Source organism: Sorex fumeus, unplaced genomic scaffold (genome assembly GCF_029834395.1).
Source record: "Sorex fumeus unplaced genomic scaffold, SorFum_2.1 ptg000002l, whole genome shotgun sequence".
Lineage (NCBI taxonomy): Eukaryota > Metazoa > Chordata > Mammalia > Eulipotyphla > Soricidae > Sorex > Sorex fumeus.
Window position 1 is genome coordinate 21,242,562 of NW_026606059.1, and position 20,195 is coordinate 21,262,756.

At 39.0% G+C, this 20,195-nt stretch overlaps 1 protein-coding gene across 1 annotated transcript in view; it reads right to left on the reverse strand.

The window, feature by feature from the left end:
• Nucleotides 1–11,988: 11,988 nt before the first annotated feature.
• The window catches only part of ZC2HC1A (zinc finger C2HC-type containing 1A), a 40,137-nt gene continuing 31,930 nt past the window's right edge, over nucleotides 11,989–20,195 (reverse strand). The window contains exons 8-9 of the mRNA XM_056106853.1: nucleotides 14,352–14,456; nucleotides 11,989–12,849 (exon numbers count right to left, since the gene is read on the reverse strand). Of these exons, the coding sequence (XP_055962828.1) occupies nucleotides 12,687–12,849; nucleotides 14,352–14,456 (268 nt within the window). The 3' untranslated portion in view covers nucleotides 11,989–12,686. The remainder of the gene's footprint in view (nucleotides 12,850–14,351; nucleotides 14,457–20,195) is intronic.

Below are 20,195 nucleotides of genomic sequence, written 5' to 3' on the forward strand. Positions count from 1 at the left end.
AGCTCATGTCCAATTCAATCAGCTAATCAGTGGCTGAATAAATAGCAGTGCTCCTACATTAAAAAAAAATTCAATTTCTGGAAAAAAAAATCAGCTTGTGATTCTCTAATACCAGGAATGGAATGTGGAAAGGTGGCCAGTACACTGACAATTTTGTCCTGCTGAACACAACTCTAGGTGCCTCTCCCAAGTGCCTTACAAGCACTGCAACAGGGCACAAGATCAAAGCAAAGTTTAACACTGAAAGTTTCTGAGTGCAAATAATATCCCATCTAGTTATACGTAAGCAAAAGGGAATTTGCTAAGAAGCTCCTGGGTAATTTCCAATATCTCTGAAATAGCCAGCTAAAAAAATCTGGTCGGGGGGTATGGTGCCGCCAGCAGGTCAATCTGTACCTGTGAGGCGAGTGCATCAGCAGCCTCATGGCGCCTTCAGACTTCCAGATACCCCAAAATTGCTGCTGTGCCTTTGGCCAGACCCCAAAAACTTGGGGCAAAGTTTACCAAGAAAGTAAATGGCCAAAAGTTAGGTATGAGGGAAACACACCCACAAACCACCTCCGGCTCAGCTATATAATTGGAGGCAAGGCCTCTTTGGTTCCCGATTGAACTGCTTAATGGACATGATCCCAGAGACTCAGAAACGAATCTCAGAACCCAGTGGCTTTAGGTAGAAATGCGTCTGGTCTCTGCAGTAGGCTACCGGTGCTGGGTCAACCCAGGTGGGAATAGGTTTCATGCCTTGGCCTGTTCCCCCTGGTGGCCCAGTGGCCGCCATCCGTCTGAGGCCACTGGATAGTCACATTTGGGCTCCCAGAGATGAGATACACAGTGCCTCACGGGATGGGGGTGGAGCCGGGCTTGTCCTCCCCACCCCAATGAGACCCCAAGTCATCGCCCACGAATGGCCTCTCTAGCTCCTGATCAAGCTGCTTAACGGCCATGATCCCAGAGACTCAGAAACAAATCTCAAAACCCAGTGGCTTTTGGCAGGAATGCATCCGGACTCCACAGTACGTTACTGTTGCCGGGCCACTCCAGGGAGGAAAGGGTGTTGTCCCTCCGCCTGCTCCCTCTTGGCGACTTGGTGGCTGTCATCCTCCAGAGGCCATTGGACAGTCAGGCTTGGGCACACAGTGACGAAACTTGTTGGGCCTCACGGGATGGGGGAGGGGGGGCAGAGCCGGGCCTGTCCTCCCCACCCCAACGAGACCCCAAGTCATCGCCCACTTTTGGAGTACACGGAGCTTAGGTTTATCAGATTGTACCCATCACAGTGCTCCCGAGTCACTCCCATTACTTTGTCTGTCTGTAACCACTTCTATGCTCTCTTCCCCAACCAGTTTGTAAGGTCTCATCCTGCTTAGACACTGAAGCTGTACTGTAAGTTAATATTGCCTTTCTCCTCTCCTTATGTCTTTTGAGCAGTTTACCTTAATGCAATGTCCTTTTGTATAGATACAGGAAGACAATTAATTAATATGCTCCATAACTTAGGAATTGATTGGCTTTGAATATTATTCAATCCTGGGCATCTGCCTTCTCAGCTTAAGCCTCAGTTGCCCTCACTTCCTAGCACTCCAAGGGCAGGGTCCCGACGTGGGACTGGATGGAACCAGGGCAAGCCGGTAAGTTATGTGCTACCCTGGCATCGTGATGGGCCAGGCCAAGGTGCCACGATTCTTAACTATAAGTTAAGAGGTTGATCATAGGCAAATGCTGTCATGATCCAATAGTAACGACGAGACTAGGGCCCTGCTGCTAGGAATAGGAAAGATATCTGACCTGAGCACTGCAGTCTGAGATTGAGATGGCCCTGAGAGAGCAATTCTATAAGCTCAAAGTATTTCTTACTGTGTCCATACAAAAGGATTAATATTATGTATGCTTATATGTTGGTTGGACAAGGAGAGGAGAAACACGTCCTAGAAGCAGTTTCCTGTGTGTCCTGACTAGCTTGGATGAGACTGCTTTCTCCCCTTCAAACTGTCTTCAGTAAATGATTTCAGTATATTGAGACAGTTTCCCCGTTCTCTCAGAACCCTAGCTGGTCTTAGTTATGCAGATCTCAGGTGGTAGCCAGGATTGATCTTTGGGATGTGGATTCCCAGCTCTAGCCAGGCTGGTCTTTGGGATGCAAATCAAGGTGCTTGCAGCTTGTGAAAGTGCTTGTGAAAGGTTTCAGCTTGGCTTTGTATCTTCTTTCCGGAGGCCAGTATCACTGGCCTGCTGATGTAAGGAAACAATGTATGGTTTGCCACCTCAATGTTCTTTCTGTAACTCCTTTTGATGACATCACTGTAATGCGCCTTTTAGAGGGACTATGACCTATATAAGGGAGATTTCAGGGCTCTCTGGGGGGACACGTGCATCAGAGAACCTGGGAAGATGGGGCTGAGGACAGAAGCTGGGAGAACAAAGGTGCACGTGCTCGAGGATTCCTGAGGCCTCCATGACATACATCTCTTCCATGTAATAAACGGCTGCTAAGACCAACCAGCTTGGCCTCGTTTCCTTCCTTCGCCTGACCATCGCCATCGACCTCCCTGGAGTGGGGAAGCGGCCTGACCGCCGGCCTTTTTATTTTTTGTGTGTTTACACAGCCCATGAATGGCCTCTCTGGCTCCTCATCAAGCTGCTCAACGGCCATGATCCCAGAGACTCAGGAGTAGATCTCTAAACCCAGCGGCTTTTGGCAGAAATCCCTCCAGATTTAAGTGTGAAAATTTCGGAATTTCAAAACCACGTGGCCCTACTGCAGCCACACGACATCATATGTTATTCATAACCAGCAATAGAACACAAATTGTCTATTGTTGCCTTTTCAGCAGATCTGAGTGCTGGGGTAAAATCTCAAATAATGGTGGGTCTGGTGTTGAAATAGTGAATGTGATCAAAGTAGAGAGAGAGTAATGTGGAAATCATCTGCCCCACAGGCAGGGGGAGGGTGTGGGATGGGGGTATACTGGGATTTTTGGTGGTGGAGAATGGGCACTGGTGAAGGTACGGGTGTTTCATTGTATGACTGAGACTTAGACCCAAAAGCTTTGTAACTGCTCTCATGGTGATTCAATAAATAAAATTATAAAAAATGGGGAAAAAAAAGTAAGGTGGACTTCATGCACAATTCAATCAGCTAATCAGTGGCTGAATAAATAGCAGTACTCCTTAAAAAAAAAAAAAGAAATCTGGTCATTAATTGGCCAGAAACAATGCACAAATTAAAATCACAGATTACTCCGAGAAGAACACCCCACCTCTATGTCACTAAGGGAACATGGGATTTTAAACGTTAAAGTCAAAACTGAAACAACTTTAAATGATTTAGCTTTTGGCCCATATTCTAGGGCTATCAGTTATGCAAGTTTAAGTTAAAAATAGGAGATTCCCCATCTTCCTTTGAAAACAATTCAACCATTGCACTGACATTTTAATAATTCATCACTGTTAGGACATTTTGATACTATTTTGTTTATTCGAAAGAATCAGTCTGCTTTTCCCAATTCTCCTTTGACATAGTTGGTGGCTGAGAGCTAAAAAGAGATGGTCCTTAGGGAAATTTTTAATTACCATTTTTAATTTCCCTACTCATGGTTGGTCTATTCAGGTTTTCTACTTCCTCCTGATTCAGTCTTGGGAGGTTATTATGATTCTAAAAATACATCCTTTTTTTTTTAAAAGCTTCTCCAGTTCATTGGCATTTTAGTGTAACCCCTTACTTACATTTGTATTTCTGAGATATTTGTGTCATTTCTCACCTTTCATCTTTGATCTTATAGGGGTTTTCTCTTTTTCTGCCTGTCTATGTAAATATTTCTTTTGAAAAAAGAGCTCATTTCAATTTCCCCTTTGCTGTTTTCCTCATTTCGACATCACTAAACGCCAAAGTAGAAGAAAATATTAAAAGTTAGACCAGATTTCTAATTGATTTCCGCTTTCAATTTTATTATTATTTCCTTCCCTCTACTTACTTCGGGACTTAGCTTTTGCCCTTTTTCTTGTTTTCTAGTTTCTCAAGCTGTAAGGTTACTTGAGTTTTTTTTTTTCTTGTATATCGATGTAATTCTGTATTGCCGTGAAGTTCCCCTATGTTACACTCTTGCTAGATCCCTTACATTATGACAGTTTGCCTTCATTCTCATTTATTCCAGAAAATCGTTTGATTCTTTAATTTCCTCTTTGAGCCAGTGGTTGTTTAACAAGTTTCCAAGTTTTGAGCCTAACTGTGCCCTGGGTTTCTTCTTATAGTTAATATTAGAAACAAATTAGAACACAAAAATGATCAGCTACATTTGTGATGATAGATAAAGTATAAATTTTTTTAAATCTTTTTTTTTGGGGGGAGGGGAGTGTAAAACACCCCAGCTGTGCAAGGCAATCACCTTACTCCAGAGCAAGCTGGGAGTGCCTCCCGCCATTACATTATAGGTATGATAAAGTAATATTTAGCACTGCAGCACTGTCCTCCCATTGTTCATCCATTTGCTTGAGAGGGCCCAGTAACGTCTCCATTGTGAGACTTGCTGTTACTGTTTTTGGCATGTCGAATACGCCACAGATAGCTTGCCAAGCTTTGCCATGCAGGCGAGATACTCTCAGTAGCTTGCCAGGCTCTCCGAGAGGGGCAGAGGAATCGAACCTGGGTCCGCCAGGCTGGCCATGTGCAAGTCAAACGCCCTACCACTGTGCTATTGCTCCAGCTCAAAAGTAATATGTATGTATATTAAAAATTAACACTATAAAATTATGAGAAAATAAAACCAAGTATCAGTGCATTTCAAGTCTTCTTGTCCGTGTACTTTTTTTACTCCTTTAGTAAGTATGTCATATGGCCTAGAGTTAATATCAAGGTTAAAGCACTTGTCTTGTATGTGGCTAAGCCAGGTTCAATTCCTGACAAAACATATAGTTCCCTGAGCACAGTCAGGAGGGATTCCTGAGTACTCACACAGCCTCCAAGGTACCACCAGGTAAAGCTCCACCAAAAAAAAAAAAAAATGGTATAACTGGATTGTTGATTTAATGAATTAAAATCAGCAATTCAGATTCTGGATATTGTAAAGAGTGCTGCAATGAACAAACAAGTGCAGATGTCACTTCGACTATACTTTTTTGCCTCTCTGGGATATATTCCCAGGAGTGGTATTGCTGGGTCAAATGGGAACTCAAGTGCCCGAGAACAGATGACTGGTTAAAGAAACTTTGGTACATTTACACAATGGAGTACTATGTAGCTGTTAGAAAAGACGAAGTCATGAAATTTACATACACGTAGTACTACATGGAAAGTATCATGTTAAGCGAAATGACTCAGAAAGAGTGGGATAGACATAAAAAGATTGCATTCATCTGGGGGACATAAAGTAACAAAATAGGAGATTAATATCCAAGAATAGCAGAGATCAGTACCAGGAGGATTACCCCATGGCTTAGAGGCCAGCCAGGCATTCTAGGGGAAGGGCAGCTCAGATAGAGAAGGGAGCACCAAATAAAGGGTGTTGGGAGGATCCTCCCAGGATGGGAGAAGCATGCTGAAAGTAGACTATAGACCAAACATGATTGCCACTCAATGCCTCTTTTGAAAACCACAACACGCAATAGGAGAGAGAGAACAAAAGGGAATGCCCTGCCACGGAGGCAGGGTGGGATGGGGGAGATGGGGGGGTGGGAGGGATACTGGGATCCGTGGTGGTGGGAAATGGGCACTGGTGGAGGGATGGATATTTGATCATTGTATAATTGAAACCCAAACACAAAAATTTGTAAGTCTACAGCTGTACCTCATGGTGTCTCACTAATAAAAATTTTTTTAAAAAATCAGCAATTCATCAAAGTATATCACCATTCCACTGAAATCTTCCAATATTGCCATAAACTCAAAATAGGTATAGAAACAGAAGTGGTTGGGCAGTGAGAATTTAAGAAGAGCTAATGTGAGATCAGACTAATCAGATGGAAATATCAATAGCTTCGTTCAAAATTTACATTCACCTCAGTCCTTAGAAGAGTAGAAATTATTTCTATTTTATAGTTCAAGGAAATCCGCTGCATACACATCCTTTCTACCGTCAAGTGTCTTTTCTCCACTATTGGTAATGTAGCTTTCCCACACAATCTACCAGATTTCCTAAGGACTGAGATAAGGAAATTAATAAATGAAATGATCAGCTGTATAATTTGTGGTGACAAGAAATTATCTCTTCCAATGAATGTACGAGTGCAGATGGTGTTTCTGCTGTGTGTTTTGGGCCTCCAAGGTGTATTTCCAGAAGTGGTATTGCGGGGTCAAATGGGAACTCAATTTCTGGTTTTGTCAGGAATGTCCATATTGTTTTCCAAAATGGCCTGACCAATTGGCATTCCCGCCAACAGTGAAGGAGAGTCCCTTTCTCCCCCCATTCGTGCCATCACTGGTTGCTCTTGTTCTTTTGGATATGTGCCAGTCTGTGGTGTGAGATGGTATCTCGTTGTTTTGATTTGCATCTCCCTGATGATTAGTGATGAAAAGCATTTTTTCATGTGTCTTTGGCCATTTGAATTTCTTCTTTGAGAAAGTTTGTTCATTTCATCAACGCCATTTTATGCTGGGATTGAATTTTTTTTTCCTTATAGAGTTCAACTAGTGCCTTGTATATCTTTGATACTAACCACTTATCAGAAGGGTATTGGGTGAATAACCTTTCCCATTCTGTAGGCTCTCTTTCAAAATAGGCAGAATCTGGAAACAACCTGAGTGTCCAAGAATAGACAAATGGATAGAGAAACTATGGCAAATCTACCCAATGGAATGTAATGCAGCAGTTAGGAAAAATGAAGTCATGAAATCTGCCAATAAATGGTGGACATGAGAGAGTCATGCTGAGTGAAATGAGTTAGAAGGAGGACAGATATAGAATGGCTGCATTCACTTGTGGTGTATAAAAAATACACAGAGTAGAAGACTAATATCCATGGCCAAGGAAAACAGGGACTAGGAGGACTGGTCAGTAGCTGAAATCAACCACAAGTGTGTGGGGGGCAGTACAATTAATAGCTGGGAATGACCACACTGAACAAGAACTGAGCACTAGCAGTAAGTAAAGGGATATTCATGATAATCTTTCAGTACCAATATTGCAAACCACAATGTCTAAAAGGGGGGGTGGTGTGATGGGAGGGAAACTGGGGACACTGGAGCTGGGAAAAGTACAGTGATGGAGGGATGGATATTGGAACACTGTATGATTGAAATCTAATCATGAACAGCTTTGTAAGAGACTATCTCACAGTGATTCAATAAAAGAGTTCACGATCACGATCATGACCATCCTGTTGTTCGTCGATTGCCTCGAGCAGGTCCCAGTAACAGCTCCTTCATCCTAGCCCTGAGATTTTTTAAAAAGTGTCATATTCAAGGCTCTTTCAGGCTTAGGAAAATGAGACCCATCATGGTTACTGGTATTTGGCATATGGGGTACGTTACAGGGAGTTTGACAGACTCTGCCTTGTGGGCAGGACACTTTTGGTATCCTGCCAGTTTGTCCAAAGTAAGAATGAGATAAGATGTTGCACGGCCGTGAATGCGGCCGTGCTCTTCAGGAGCTGGGTTTTGGATCTTGGCCATTGATGGGATTACAAGGCGCCAGGGGGCCAGTTGGTGGGTGTGACCCCTGCCTACTGGAAGGTGGAGGATCTGGGTGGAGGATGCTCAGCCCCGATCCAAGTAGGCTTGGAGATCTCAGCCCCGGGACCTGCATGCTTTTGTTCCTCTGCCGGTACCTTCATGCATGTGGAGAGTGGTCTCAGCATGGTGGTGGCTAGTTCTGGAGGTCTTCAGCTGCCGGAGCCCTGGTCGGGGCGGGGAGGGAAACTCAACCAGCCCTCCTCCAAGGGGCCCCGGCGAGGACAGCCAGGAGCAGGGGCAGGAGACTGCACTGTTCTCTCCCGGGAGCTGGGTTTTATAGATAAATAAAATAAAAGAGTAAAGTAACAAAAACAAAACAAAAATAAAAACCAAATGACTGCTGATTAAAAAAATCTCTTCCACACTTCTGCATATGCTGCTGCTATCTTTAGAACAAAGCTTCATTAAAATTGATCTTTCTGTCCTAAATTGTCATTATTTTCTATACACATAACCTCTCAAATCCTATCACCTTTAGGATAAGAACTTAATCCTGTTTACTTTCTCTTGATCACTAATATCCCATAGAATAAAAAACAAAATGCATTTTTCAAATATTTGTAACGCTTTTATAAGATGCTGCACATCTTATATTACTTGGGAGCGTCACTTATTTACTCCAATTTAAACACATGTTAGATAACAGTGTTAGCGGATTTTAAAAAGTACCTTTATCTTAGGGACTGGAGAGGTAATAGAGTGGGTAGGAAACTTACCTCGCACGCTACCAACCCAGGTTGCTTCCTCTACACTACAAAGGTCCCCCAAGACTGCCAGGAGTAATCCCTGAGAACCACTGGGTGTGGCCCCAAAACAACACAAAAACCAAAACAAAATGGTACTCTTATCTTACATATCTTAAAGAGCAGCTTTATAATAAGATGTAATATAAAGCAGTAGTACAAGAAGTATTTGGTAATGTGCAGAAGTATTATGTCTGAAATGCTTGATTTTTCTAACAAAAATATTAAGTTCTACATTTAAATAGTTCTATAAATTCCATCACACTATTGATACCCACTATAAGCTAGACTAGGTTTCTACAAAGTGAAATCTAGATTATTAGAAAAAAATTAAACCACCTCTAATAAACCTCCATAAATTCATGTTATAAATTTTTTTTAAAAGTGTAATGCTATTGTTGAGAGGCCTTTAAAATCACTGAAGCCTGGAGAGTTTAAATTATCCAAAAGCACCCTCTAGTGGCACTGGAGCAATCTACAATAAAAAAACAAACACAATTTACAGAAAGCAGTTTTCTGATTTTTAAAACTTCTGGGGCTGGAGGGATAATACAGGAGATAAGGCACTTGCCTTGCATACGGCTGACCCGGGTTTGGACCCCCAGCAACACATCTGGTCCCCCAACTCTACCAGGAGTGATACCAAAGCACAAAGCCCGGAGTAAGCCGTTAGCATGGCTAGGTGTGGTCCCCAAACTAAAAATATATGTAAATTAAAATTCTAAGCAAAAAATCAAAATGAGTATCATTCCCATTTAACTTTAATATGCTCTGCTGCATATATTTACTAATACAGTTAAAGACCAATCTATCCTGCTAACAGTTTACTATTTCAGGCCAAAGTGACAGTACAGCAAGTAAAGTACTTGCCTTAAGGGAATCCTCAGCACCACATCTGGTCCACCAAGCACATTCAGGAGTGGTCCCTGAACACAGAGCCAGGGACAAACCCTGAGCACTGCCAGATGTGGCACCAAAACAAAAGGGTAATATTTAAGACTAAATATTTCTTTACAGCATCAAATGCATATGCCTGCAATGTAAATAAATAAACTCTGCTCACTCTGAAACTGTGTAAATCCCTTTTGATCACTACCGGACGTTCTGGGCCGGAGTGATAGCACAGTGGTTAGGGCATTTGCCTTGCACGCAGCCGAACTGGGTTCAATTCTTCCGTCCCTCTCGGAGAGCCCGGCAAGCTACCAAGAGTATCTCGCCCGCACAGTAGAGCCTGGCAAGCTACCCGTGATGTATTTGATATGCCAAACACAGTAACAAGAAGTTTCACAATGGAGACGTTACTGGGCCCGCTCAAGCAAATGGATGAACAACAGGAGGACAGTGCTACAGTGCTACCAGAGATTCTAGTTATGATCAAGTACTGAAAATGAGTCTAAGGAAAACTGAATTCCACCTACACATTTCTAAAATGATCGTATTTTCACTAGGGGCAGCTTACAATTAAAATTTTAAACATAACTGTCCAACCATCAAGCATTTTTTACCATTAGGTAAAATGTACCTAACTACAAAGATTTTTCTTTTCTTCAACCTCAACTCTAAAAAAATTTCAGTTGCTAAATGTTGTTGGCTATAAACAGTATACCTAGACACTTAAACTCTTTTGATGAAATACATAAAATACTTCTAAATCACTCCAAGAAGTAATAACTTAAGAATTTTTGAGAAAATGCTTCAATAATAAACCATTTATGAAAAATCTCTATTTGACTTTATACACTGTCTTTGTATTTTAGTTCCTCTTCTACCTAAATCTGGCTAGAGGGCATTAATAAAAACCAATTCACATTTTTTCTTCATGTCTTTATTGAATAGTTTCAAAATGAAGACATTATGTATGATAAAATCATAGTGAACAAGAGAAAACAGCAGCCATCATAATTTTGATTTTCCGAGCTAATAATTTTTAAAATAATGTACAATATTTTTACATTCTAAATGTAAGGTTACAATCATTTTCTTTCTTCTACCATAATGGCAAAGATTTATGTAAATAAATAAAAATAGAATAAATGATACATAGATCTAAGAAAGTCTTCAAAACTAAGATATTGCACAACAAACTGAAGTGAGAGAAATAAAATATAAAGATGCATTCAAATACATTGTCACAACATACTTCATAATTTATAAATATCTTTCTTCTACTTACTGTTGATAATATCTGAGCTCTGGAATTGAATGATTTCTTACCAATTTGTTTTCCTGTGGTACATTATACATTTGCTTGCTACTACAGGATTCAGAAACAAACATGGGCCACTTTATTTCTTCCTTGGGCAGACAAAAATTATATGATCATAAAACAATAGTTGAAAAAATTGTGTTCATTCCTAGATAACAGTAAGTTCTTCTTCATAACTTCTTATGAATTAAGATAGAAGAACGCAAGCTATTAAAATGGAAGTCTAATATATACAGTATTCGCCAAAATTTATTACAGCTTATTCTAGTTAAATGATAAGTGAATAAAGGCAACCAAAATTGTTTTTAGGAAAGAAACTATAAGGTAAGTTAAATGATAATCATTTTTCTACTGTTTTTATTCTCTGCCTTTTTAAAAATAAAATACCCTAATAAAATTATAAAGCATGTAAGTATACATAAATTTCAGACAAAAATTTCTACACTGATTTTCACAGCGAAGCAGAAACATAAACAAGAAGCTAAAATTTTTCTAAAATATAATAGATTTGTTTACCAAATGAATAAGCTCTCAGGTTTAATTCAACAGTAGCTTTCACTGAATTGCTAAATATAGTTGCAGAAATGATGAGATCTACTACTAAAATACGTTACCCTGAAAGTGACGATTAAAACTTGCATTTTAATTAAAGAGAAAGTAAATAAATGAATTATGCATCAAAATAATATATTTTAGTGGCTTTTTATTGTGATAAGCAGTGTTTCAACATCAGACACTAGAAATGAAGCAAGTAGGAAAAATTAGTCTCTTAACCTACTCATAACTACATCTAACTACACTTTCAAGGGACTAAAATTTATTTACTTTCTAAATTTTTTAAATTATAAAGTATGTATTTATACTGGGGCAAGGGAGTGTGGGCAAAACTCTGTGGTGCTCAAAGCTTACTCCTGGCTCTGTGCTCAGGGATCACTCCTAGAAATGCTCAGGGAACTATATGGGATGCTGGGAATCAAAAGCAAGTTGGTTGCATACAAGGCAAGAGCCCTACCCACTGTACTATCTCTCCAGCCCTAAAATTTAAATACTTTTACCTGCATGCATGCCATTCACTAAAAATTGATCACATTATTATTAGGTAAGGAGGTTTGTTTTAAAATCTATGAAAGCAATTTCTTCTAAACTCAAAACCATAGAAATAAACATGTAGAATTTTACAAGTAATTTTATGCATTTTATATTATATAGTTTAGCTCAGCAAAAATGAAATAGCAAAATACTCTTCAGACATGAAATTTGGGCAAAAAAACAGCAAAGGTGATGTTTTAAGAAAACTGGGAGTAAAAGGAATAAACATATATACATATATGCATATATATTCAAACTAAAAGATACCATGGTAAAAATCAATAATTTATAGAGTAAGGAACTGTTGTATTTTTAGTCTTTTATCTCTTAAAAGGAAATAGCATAATTACATTTTCAAAGAATGAGTGAAGATCATAGATAATATCACATATAACAATACAAATAAAGCAAACATAAACTTCAGGGCTATTTTTTTTTCCTTTTTAGAGAGTATTTATAAATTTAACTCTGGAAGAGCTCTACAGGAGAATGACCTCACATAACTAGGTGTAACAAAAATATTCTCTTCCATTTCAAAATTCCAAGCATCCCATCCTACTATGATACTTTCTGAATAGACACTAAGAGAATGTTCATCCTGTTTATTCAATGTAATGATTTAAAAAGAAAGCTTGAAGGGCTGAGCACAAGAGTTCGGGGGTTTGTGAAGGCATACTTAATGTGCTTTAACAACAGTAACAGAAAAATAATAGCCAAGTTAATGATTACACTTGAAATTATCTCCTGTCTTGTGACAATTTTCTCCAATGGCACAATTTGGGGTTTCAGGTGTTTATTACATACAGTATATGTACACTATATACACATATATACATATAATATAGCAAGAGATTATGCTTCAAAAACTGCTGAAAAATTATTTGAATAATTTTAGCATAAAATTAACTAGATGAAGTGCCAAAGCTGTCCAAATAGCAACAGCCTTACAACTCTGATTTTAGGTCGTTTCCTTTTGAGATTCTTTTCACAGGACCATTCTTCTAATGCCACATTCACAGCAATATTTTGCCCATTCCACAGGGTATTTAGTCCCACACTCATGGCAGAATTTTGGCAAGTGTCCAGAATTTCCTTCAATGCCTTTAATATTTCCACCATTAAGTGATGCTACATAGTCTCCATCAGGTCTGAAGGACAGAAAAACAGTAGAAACACAAAGTTCTTGTTAGCAGTTTCAACCACATAACCCTGGAAACAAGAAATACACATTAAATATAAATAAGTTTGCTTAATCTCATTTTCTGTTTTTGTTTTGGGGCGATACCCAGTGGTACTGAGGGCTTACTCCTGACTTTGCCTGGTGGTGTTGAGGGACCAACAAGCCAGCCAGGAGTGATTCCTGAGTGCAAAGTCGGGAGTTACCCCTGACCACTGCCAGGTGTGGTCCAAACCACACTCCCCGCTCCCCCCGCCCCTTCTAAAAACAAAACAGAACAGAAAAGCTGTCTTAAGTCTGGGAAGACACCTCAAGTCTGAAGCATGTACTTTATTTTATACTTCAGAAGCCCAGGTTTGATTCCCAACAAACACATAGTTGCTGGGCATCCTTCGGATTGGCTGTCAAAGACCAAGTCCCTGGAGTAACTCCTGAACACTTCTGGATATGGCCCAAACACCAAATAATAAGAATAACAACAACACTTTTCAAAATAGTTAAAAAGGTCCTCCAATAAAAACACACACTGAAGTTTATTTTACACTCAGATTTGAAGTTCACATAAGCAACAGCTAAAGTATTTCAGGACCACTAAATTTACTGTGCAAAATGAACTAGCGGGTGGAAACATACTAAACAAAAACATACACAAACAGGCTGAAAACTAGGAAGTGGGGCACTTAGAACTGGTAATATCCTAAAAAGGCATAAGATGGGGCTGGAGAGATAGGAACTTGCCTTCTGCACAGCCGACCACGAACACGGTTGGATCCTGGCAGCCCATGGGCTCCCAAAGCAATGGGTCATGAGAAAACCCTTAAGTTATAGAACTACTTTCAATACTGAACTTGAAACGAGTTCATCTTGAATTCAGTCCTCCCGTTGTTCATCAATTTGCTCGAGCGGGCCCAGTAACGTCTCTATTTTTCAGACTTGTTATTACTGTGTTTGGCATATTGAATATGTCACGGGTAGCTTGCCAGACTTGATCGTGCGAGCGAGATACTCTTGGTAGCTTGCCGGGCTCTCCCAGAGGGGTGGAGGAATCGAACCCGGCTCGGCCGGGCCAGCTGCACGCAAGGCAAACGCCCTACCACTGTGCTATCGCTCCAAAACGTGCTTTATTATTCTCCTCTTTCCAAGTTTGGGTTTTGTTTTTGTTTGTTTGTTTGTTTGAGGGCACCCTGCTCAGCTAGAATCTTAGACCTTTAAAGGATCTATTATTTGATTTATAGAGTAAAAACTACCATGTTGCAGTTCAGCTATGAATCTGGTAGAAATAAACAAATGTCTTTGCGCCTTTATAACAATAACTAAAGAAAAGGGAAATACTATGTCCAAACTATTTCCTTATTGTACAATTAAAAGACCTTGTAATTCATAATCTTCAATTTTCTATAAATTACCCCAACACATATTTTGGAAAACTACATATTTTAATTTTCACTATTAGCACAGCCTAGCTAAACGTACCTGCATGTGTAGCTCTCATATGTTTTTCTTTTGCTTGTTTGTACACCCGAGGCAGGATTTCGTGCCAAACTAGGCGGTGTGGAATTTCGAGGTTTGATGTTAGTTCTAGAAAAGATGGAATGAGAAAACTTTACTTAATAGCAAGCATATATACTTGATTTGCTTATTTGCATAATTAATAGGCTGTAGAAGTAAATCAAAGGATTAAAATCGAAATAACTTCTAAATCTAAAAGCAACAGTAGTTAAGTATAAACCAAGGCAATTTACACTTTCTACTATTAGTAGTGGTATCAATTATTAATTAAAGCATGTATGTCATATATAAAATTTATAGGTTAATCACCTAAAAGTAATCCTTGTAAAAGTATAAATCTATAGTTCCCTCAAAATAGAGGCATATTTTGTTAAGTACTTATGGATCATTAAATAATGTATTAGCCATAGATGATGTAGGTAAAAAAATGAATGAAACATTAGTACGCCACGTTATGACAAAAATTTCCAATTTGTAAAAAAACAGCTCTTGGAAACAGCAACTGAAATTAAAAAAGGTTAAAATTATTTTTCACTATAGACAAAATTTCCTTAATTTCACCAACAGCCTGGGATGGCTGGTATCAGTGGAAAAGGAGTTTTGGTTGGAAAAGCACTGAATTTCTTTTCTAGAATTTCAGGAATCAACAGAAGCTTAGAGGTATGAGAAGAGTGGGTTGAAGTATAGACTTTGGGATTCAGGTGAATCCGCGTGGAAAACCCAACTGGTATTCAAGAGCTCTGTGACAGCAGTCAACTTTTGTAAGTCTAAATTTTCCAATTAACAAACTATGACCATCATCGCTTGTCTTAGAGGAAGTTAGGAGAACTAAAACATACTTCAGATAAGTATCCAGCATCACTAATGAAGAAGCTGCTACGATCACTCCCACTATGAATACTGCTCCTGCTGCATATGAATTAGTGCAAGCTAACACAATGATGTGATGTTATGCCCATTACGACATGTCAACTATGACACGCCCACTACACTTCTAATTGGCTTCAAAACATAAATTTATTCCATCTTGCAGATAATCTTATGAAGTAGGAAGAAACTACTTTCATTTTTCAAGTGGGTCAAAAAGTAGGTAAGAAAATTAACTGTTCTGCCCACTAGTAAGCTGCAGAATCAGGGACCAGTGGTTTGAAAAAGGGTTATTTTCCACCTTCTTCTTTATCAATTTAAGTCAAATATTTCCAATTTGATAGATAAGCACTGTTATTTCATAAACAATCAGAGTGTGTCTTAAAATGCTTTTTTTTTTTTTTGCTTTTTGGGTCACACCCAGCAATGTACAGGAGTTACTCATGGTTCATACACTCAGAAATTACTCCTGGCAGTGCTCGGGGGACCATATGAGATGCTAGGAATCGAACCTAGGTCAGCTGCATGCAAGGCAAACGCCCTACCCGCTGTGCTATTGCTCCAGCCCCAAAATGCCTTTTTTTAAAAAAAAATTTTATTAGTGAATCACTGTGAGGTATAGTTACAGATTTACATATTTTCATTTAAAATGTCTTTAGATAGATACTAACTTCGTAATCTGTGGCTGAAATTCTTCTCTGCTTATATTACAAAAGGTGAAGAGGGTGTCCTAAGATCAGAAACAGCTAACTCTAAATCCTATGCAGATAACAACATCAATTTTTCAAATACTTCCTACTAAATTTTTAATGAAAAATGTCAGATACAGTAATATATACGTTTCCCACTATATTTAATCTTCACAAAAGAAAAGTTAAAGAAATTCATGTGCTGAGAGATTAAATTGAAAAGCTCATGTGTGGTCAGAGTACTTAAAACTTGAACCCTGGTGGATCATACTACAAAATCTATATTCTTATGCAATGGTGCCCTTCACAGAGAATGTCGAGACTAATTTCTTTTAAAAGTATGTCTAAGCTTCTACAAGCAAATATCACCTTGGTTTATAGATGAGTTACTCTGGGCTTACTAAACAGACACTGCTAGGCCTGTAAATCTGAAGAAATTTATTCTACTCACATTCGTACACATCCTCTATGGATGTTTTAGAACAATGGAAGCACCTTTTAGAGGTACTTTTTAAGCCTAAAACATTGCAAAACTGGAATTCCCACAGTGAGTGTCCTAAGAATCGAAAAGGTCACTTATGGCTCTAGATCAAAGTCTTACTGGAAACCTTAAATCATCCATATAATTAAATACATGATATATAAATAAGCATATTCATGCATACATACCTTGTCAACATAATATAAAACCCTTCAGATAATTTTTAAAAATGCCTTAAAATTCAGAAAAAAAATGTAAGGTATCAACAGTGGCTACCAATAGTAAAAGATTATAATGTATTTTTACCTTTTCTCTGAGGTGAATCTTACTAACAAAAACCAGTTTTAGTCATTCATTTTTTGGTGGGGGGAGGGGCACATGGGGGAATGAGGGCGCACATCCAGTGGTGCTCAGGGCTTACTCCTGGTTCTGCACACAGTGATCACCCCTGGTGGTACTCTGGGAACCATATGAGTTGCCGGAGACCTAACAAAAGTCTGCTGTGTGCAAGGCAAGTACCACACCTGCTGTCCTATCGATCTCTCAGGCACGCAGGTTTAGTTATTCTTAAGACTGTAGCACTGTAGCACTGTCCTCCCATTGTTCATCTATTTGCTCGAGCGGGCAGCAGTAACGTCTCCATTGTGAGACTTGTTGTTACTGTTTTTGGCATATGAAATACCCCACGGAGAGCTTGCCAGGCTCGACCCTTCGGGCGGGATACTACTGGTAGCTTGCCAAGCTCTTCGAGAGGTGCGGTGGAATTGAACCCAGATTGACCACATGCAAGGCAAACACCCTAGCCACAGTGCTATCACTCCAGCCCAATAAGAAACATTTTAATGCTTAAAATGTCTCATACCACTCTCACGTGGGAAACATTTCTTTCATAAGTCTGAAAAGTGCTAACCTTATTTTATAGTTATAAACTGTGACAGGTCCAACAATAGTAAAAGGTCTCATTTTGGACCTGGACTCAAATCTATCTTACTGCTAACGCAAAGGCTACAGAAAGAAGGTACTTCTCATACCCAGTAGAATATGATAGCAGGCCTTGGCTATATTACTTCTGCTAAATAATATATTTTGATTCTAATAAGTAATTTATTAATTTCATCATCTTTAAATCAGGTATTAGGACTCCAAACTGTGAATCTTAAGTATTTATGAGGAAGCTTTCCAAAATGAAGCTTTCCAAATTTTCCATCGCCATACTGGTCTCTCTCATTAGTTTGCTGCGCAGTACAAAAATGGAACAGAACTTAGCAGGATCATATCATTTCCTTGTGGTATGAAAATTTTACAGCTATAAAAGAAGCAAAAATCTCTAAAATAAATGTTTTCTAAGATTTTTTTCCTGATTTGTAATAAATTTTTCACCTGTCTAATAAAAGATAACCTAGCAATCGTATTTCATATATATGGCATAATATCCCCCATATTCTTTATTAGTACTCCTAAAACTTAGTAAAAGTAGCAATCATTGAAGGTGACTGGCATTCTAACCCTCTAAAAATTAATAGAAAAAAAAAGTCTGATCCAATTATGCATTATTTAGGATGACAGATTGTTCTACAAAAACCAAAGTATTTTTAAGTTCCAAAAGACCATGTTCCATTTCTTGACTTCAAAAAGGATTAAAATAAGACTTTTTAAATATTAAATTATACAAGTTATAGTTTTACATTAAAGACTTCAAGAAAATACCTGAAAAAGATTAACCAAACTCAGTTAGTTACTTACTTGTAAATGGGTAATAACTCATGTCTTTTGATGGCACTGTCTGATTTTGTATCACTGTCATAGAACCTTTGCATATGTCTTCCAGTTCGAAGTGGAGGGCCTAACTTGTCCATCTTACTATTAAAATATATAAAGATGTACCCATAAGGAAATTGCTGTTGTTTGTTTCCTTATATAAATGGCTTTTTTAAAGATGTTATTCTGGTACATCAAAAATCTAACCCTCCCCCAAGCTCTTAATTTTCTAACTGCTAAGGTAAAGACTAATGTCAAAAAGAATCCTTGGGAGCTGGATAGTACAACAGGTAGGGCACTTGCCTTGCACATGGCTGACCTGGGTTCGATCCCAGGTCCCCCAAGCACTGCCAGGAATAATATCTGAGTGCTGACTCAGGAGTAAACCCCTGAGCACTGTCAGGTGTGGCTCCCAAACAAAGAGAAAAGAATCCTTAGTTCATACAATGTTCATTGTCAGAAATGAAAATTCTGACTATAAAAATGAGGCTATTAGTCCTGTTGAACATCCAAAGCAGTGCCACCTTTATATGTAACAGAGCCATGGAACAGATAGAAAAACCGAAGGCAGTGCCGGAGCGATTGTGCAGCTGGGAGGGGGTTTGCCTTGCACCCGGCTGAATTCCAGGCATCTTAGACGGTCCCCCAAGCACCACCGGGGGAAATTCCTCAGTGCAGAGCCAGGAGTAACCCCTGAGCATCTCTGGGTGTGACCCAAAAAAAGCCAAAAGCAAGAAAGGAAAAGAAAAGAAAAAGAAAAAAGAAACCTAAATAAGTTTCAATTGTTTCTAATAAAATTCATTTAGCTAGGAGTAAACAAAAAGTTGACAATTCTGATAAATAAAACAGATCGGCTGCTTGTTACTACTGAGGTTGTGAACTAACCTACTATTTCTCCTTCCCCAAAGTGATAAGCCTTGATTTTATTTCACTGTTTTATGATTTTTTTCCTACATTTTTAAACGCCAAATAGAAAAAGCAATCTAGTAAATAATGTTTCTATCTTAGCCCTTCTAAGTTCTGCCCTTCCCAGCAGTGCTCAGGAATACCAGGGCTCCAAGGAGCTTTGAGGCCAGGCTGTGGGCTGCGGGTTCAATGTGAGGACCCAACGGCATGCTGCCACTAAGGCGCTTTTCCAGTCACCCAACTGATGCTCAGGGGTCTTCAGGACCAACGCATTAATGTTAGGGGATTCTGATAAAGCTGCGTGTAGGGTATGCACCGTAACCCCTGTATTCTCTTGCCAGCCCCATACAACATTTTAAGTCAAAATATGATAGAATATGTATGTGAAAGCTTACTGGAAAAAAAATTCCTATTTGTGATTTTAATTAACAACTCAAATTTTTCTTTGAATTGCCTAACAATTATCTAAACATTGCTGTTCAAGCAGTGATTATCTTACATAAGACATCTGTGGACTGGAAAAGATCTTATTTTCATTCTCAAAAAAAAAAAACTACTAAATTATAAATCAATTCTTAATAAAGGTAAAGGTAAAGGCCCTCCCGTTGAACATCGATTTGCTCGAGCGGGCCCAGTAACGTCTCCATTGGAGACTTTGTTGTTACTGTGTCTGGCATATCGAATACGTCATGGGGAGCTTGCCAGGATCTGCCGTGCGGGCAAGGTACTCTCAGTAGCTTGCCGGGCTCTCCGAGAGGGGCGGAGGAATCGAACTCGGGTCTTAATAAAACTAGAAAAATTAATTTTAAAATATAAGTATCATTCTTTTCTAAGCTCAGGGAGCAAACCCAAGGCCCTCACACACCGGGTGAGACTAGCCCCTAAGCTACATGCCTGGCTCTAATGCACATTTTTAAAATTCCACTTATAAGAATTATTCAAATTTTATATAACATAACAAAGCTCCATTTGGAAAATGAGATGTGTGAAATCTAATGAAAGTCTAAAGGTAATTATCTAATCGGATATTCTACATATGAAAGGATTGCCAGTATTTTCAAATTCTGAAAATATAACTGAAGGGCAGGTCCTAAACATTATTTATTG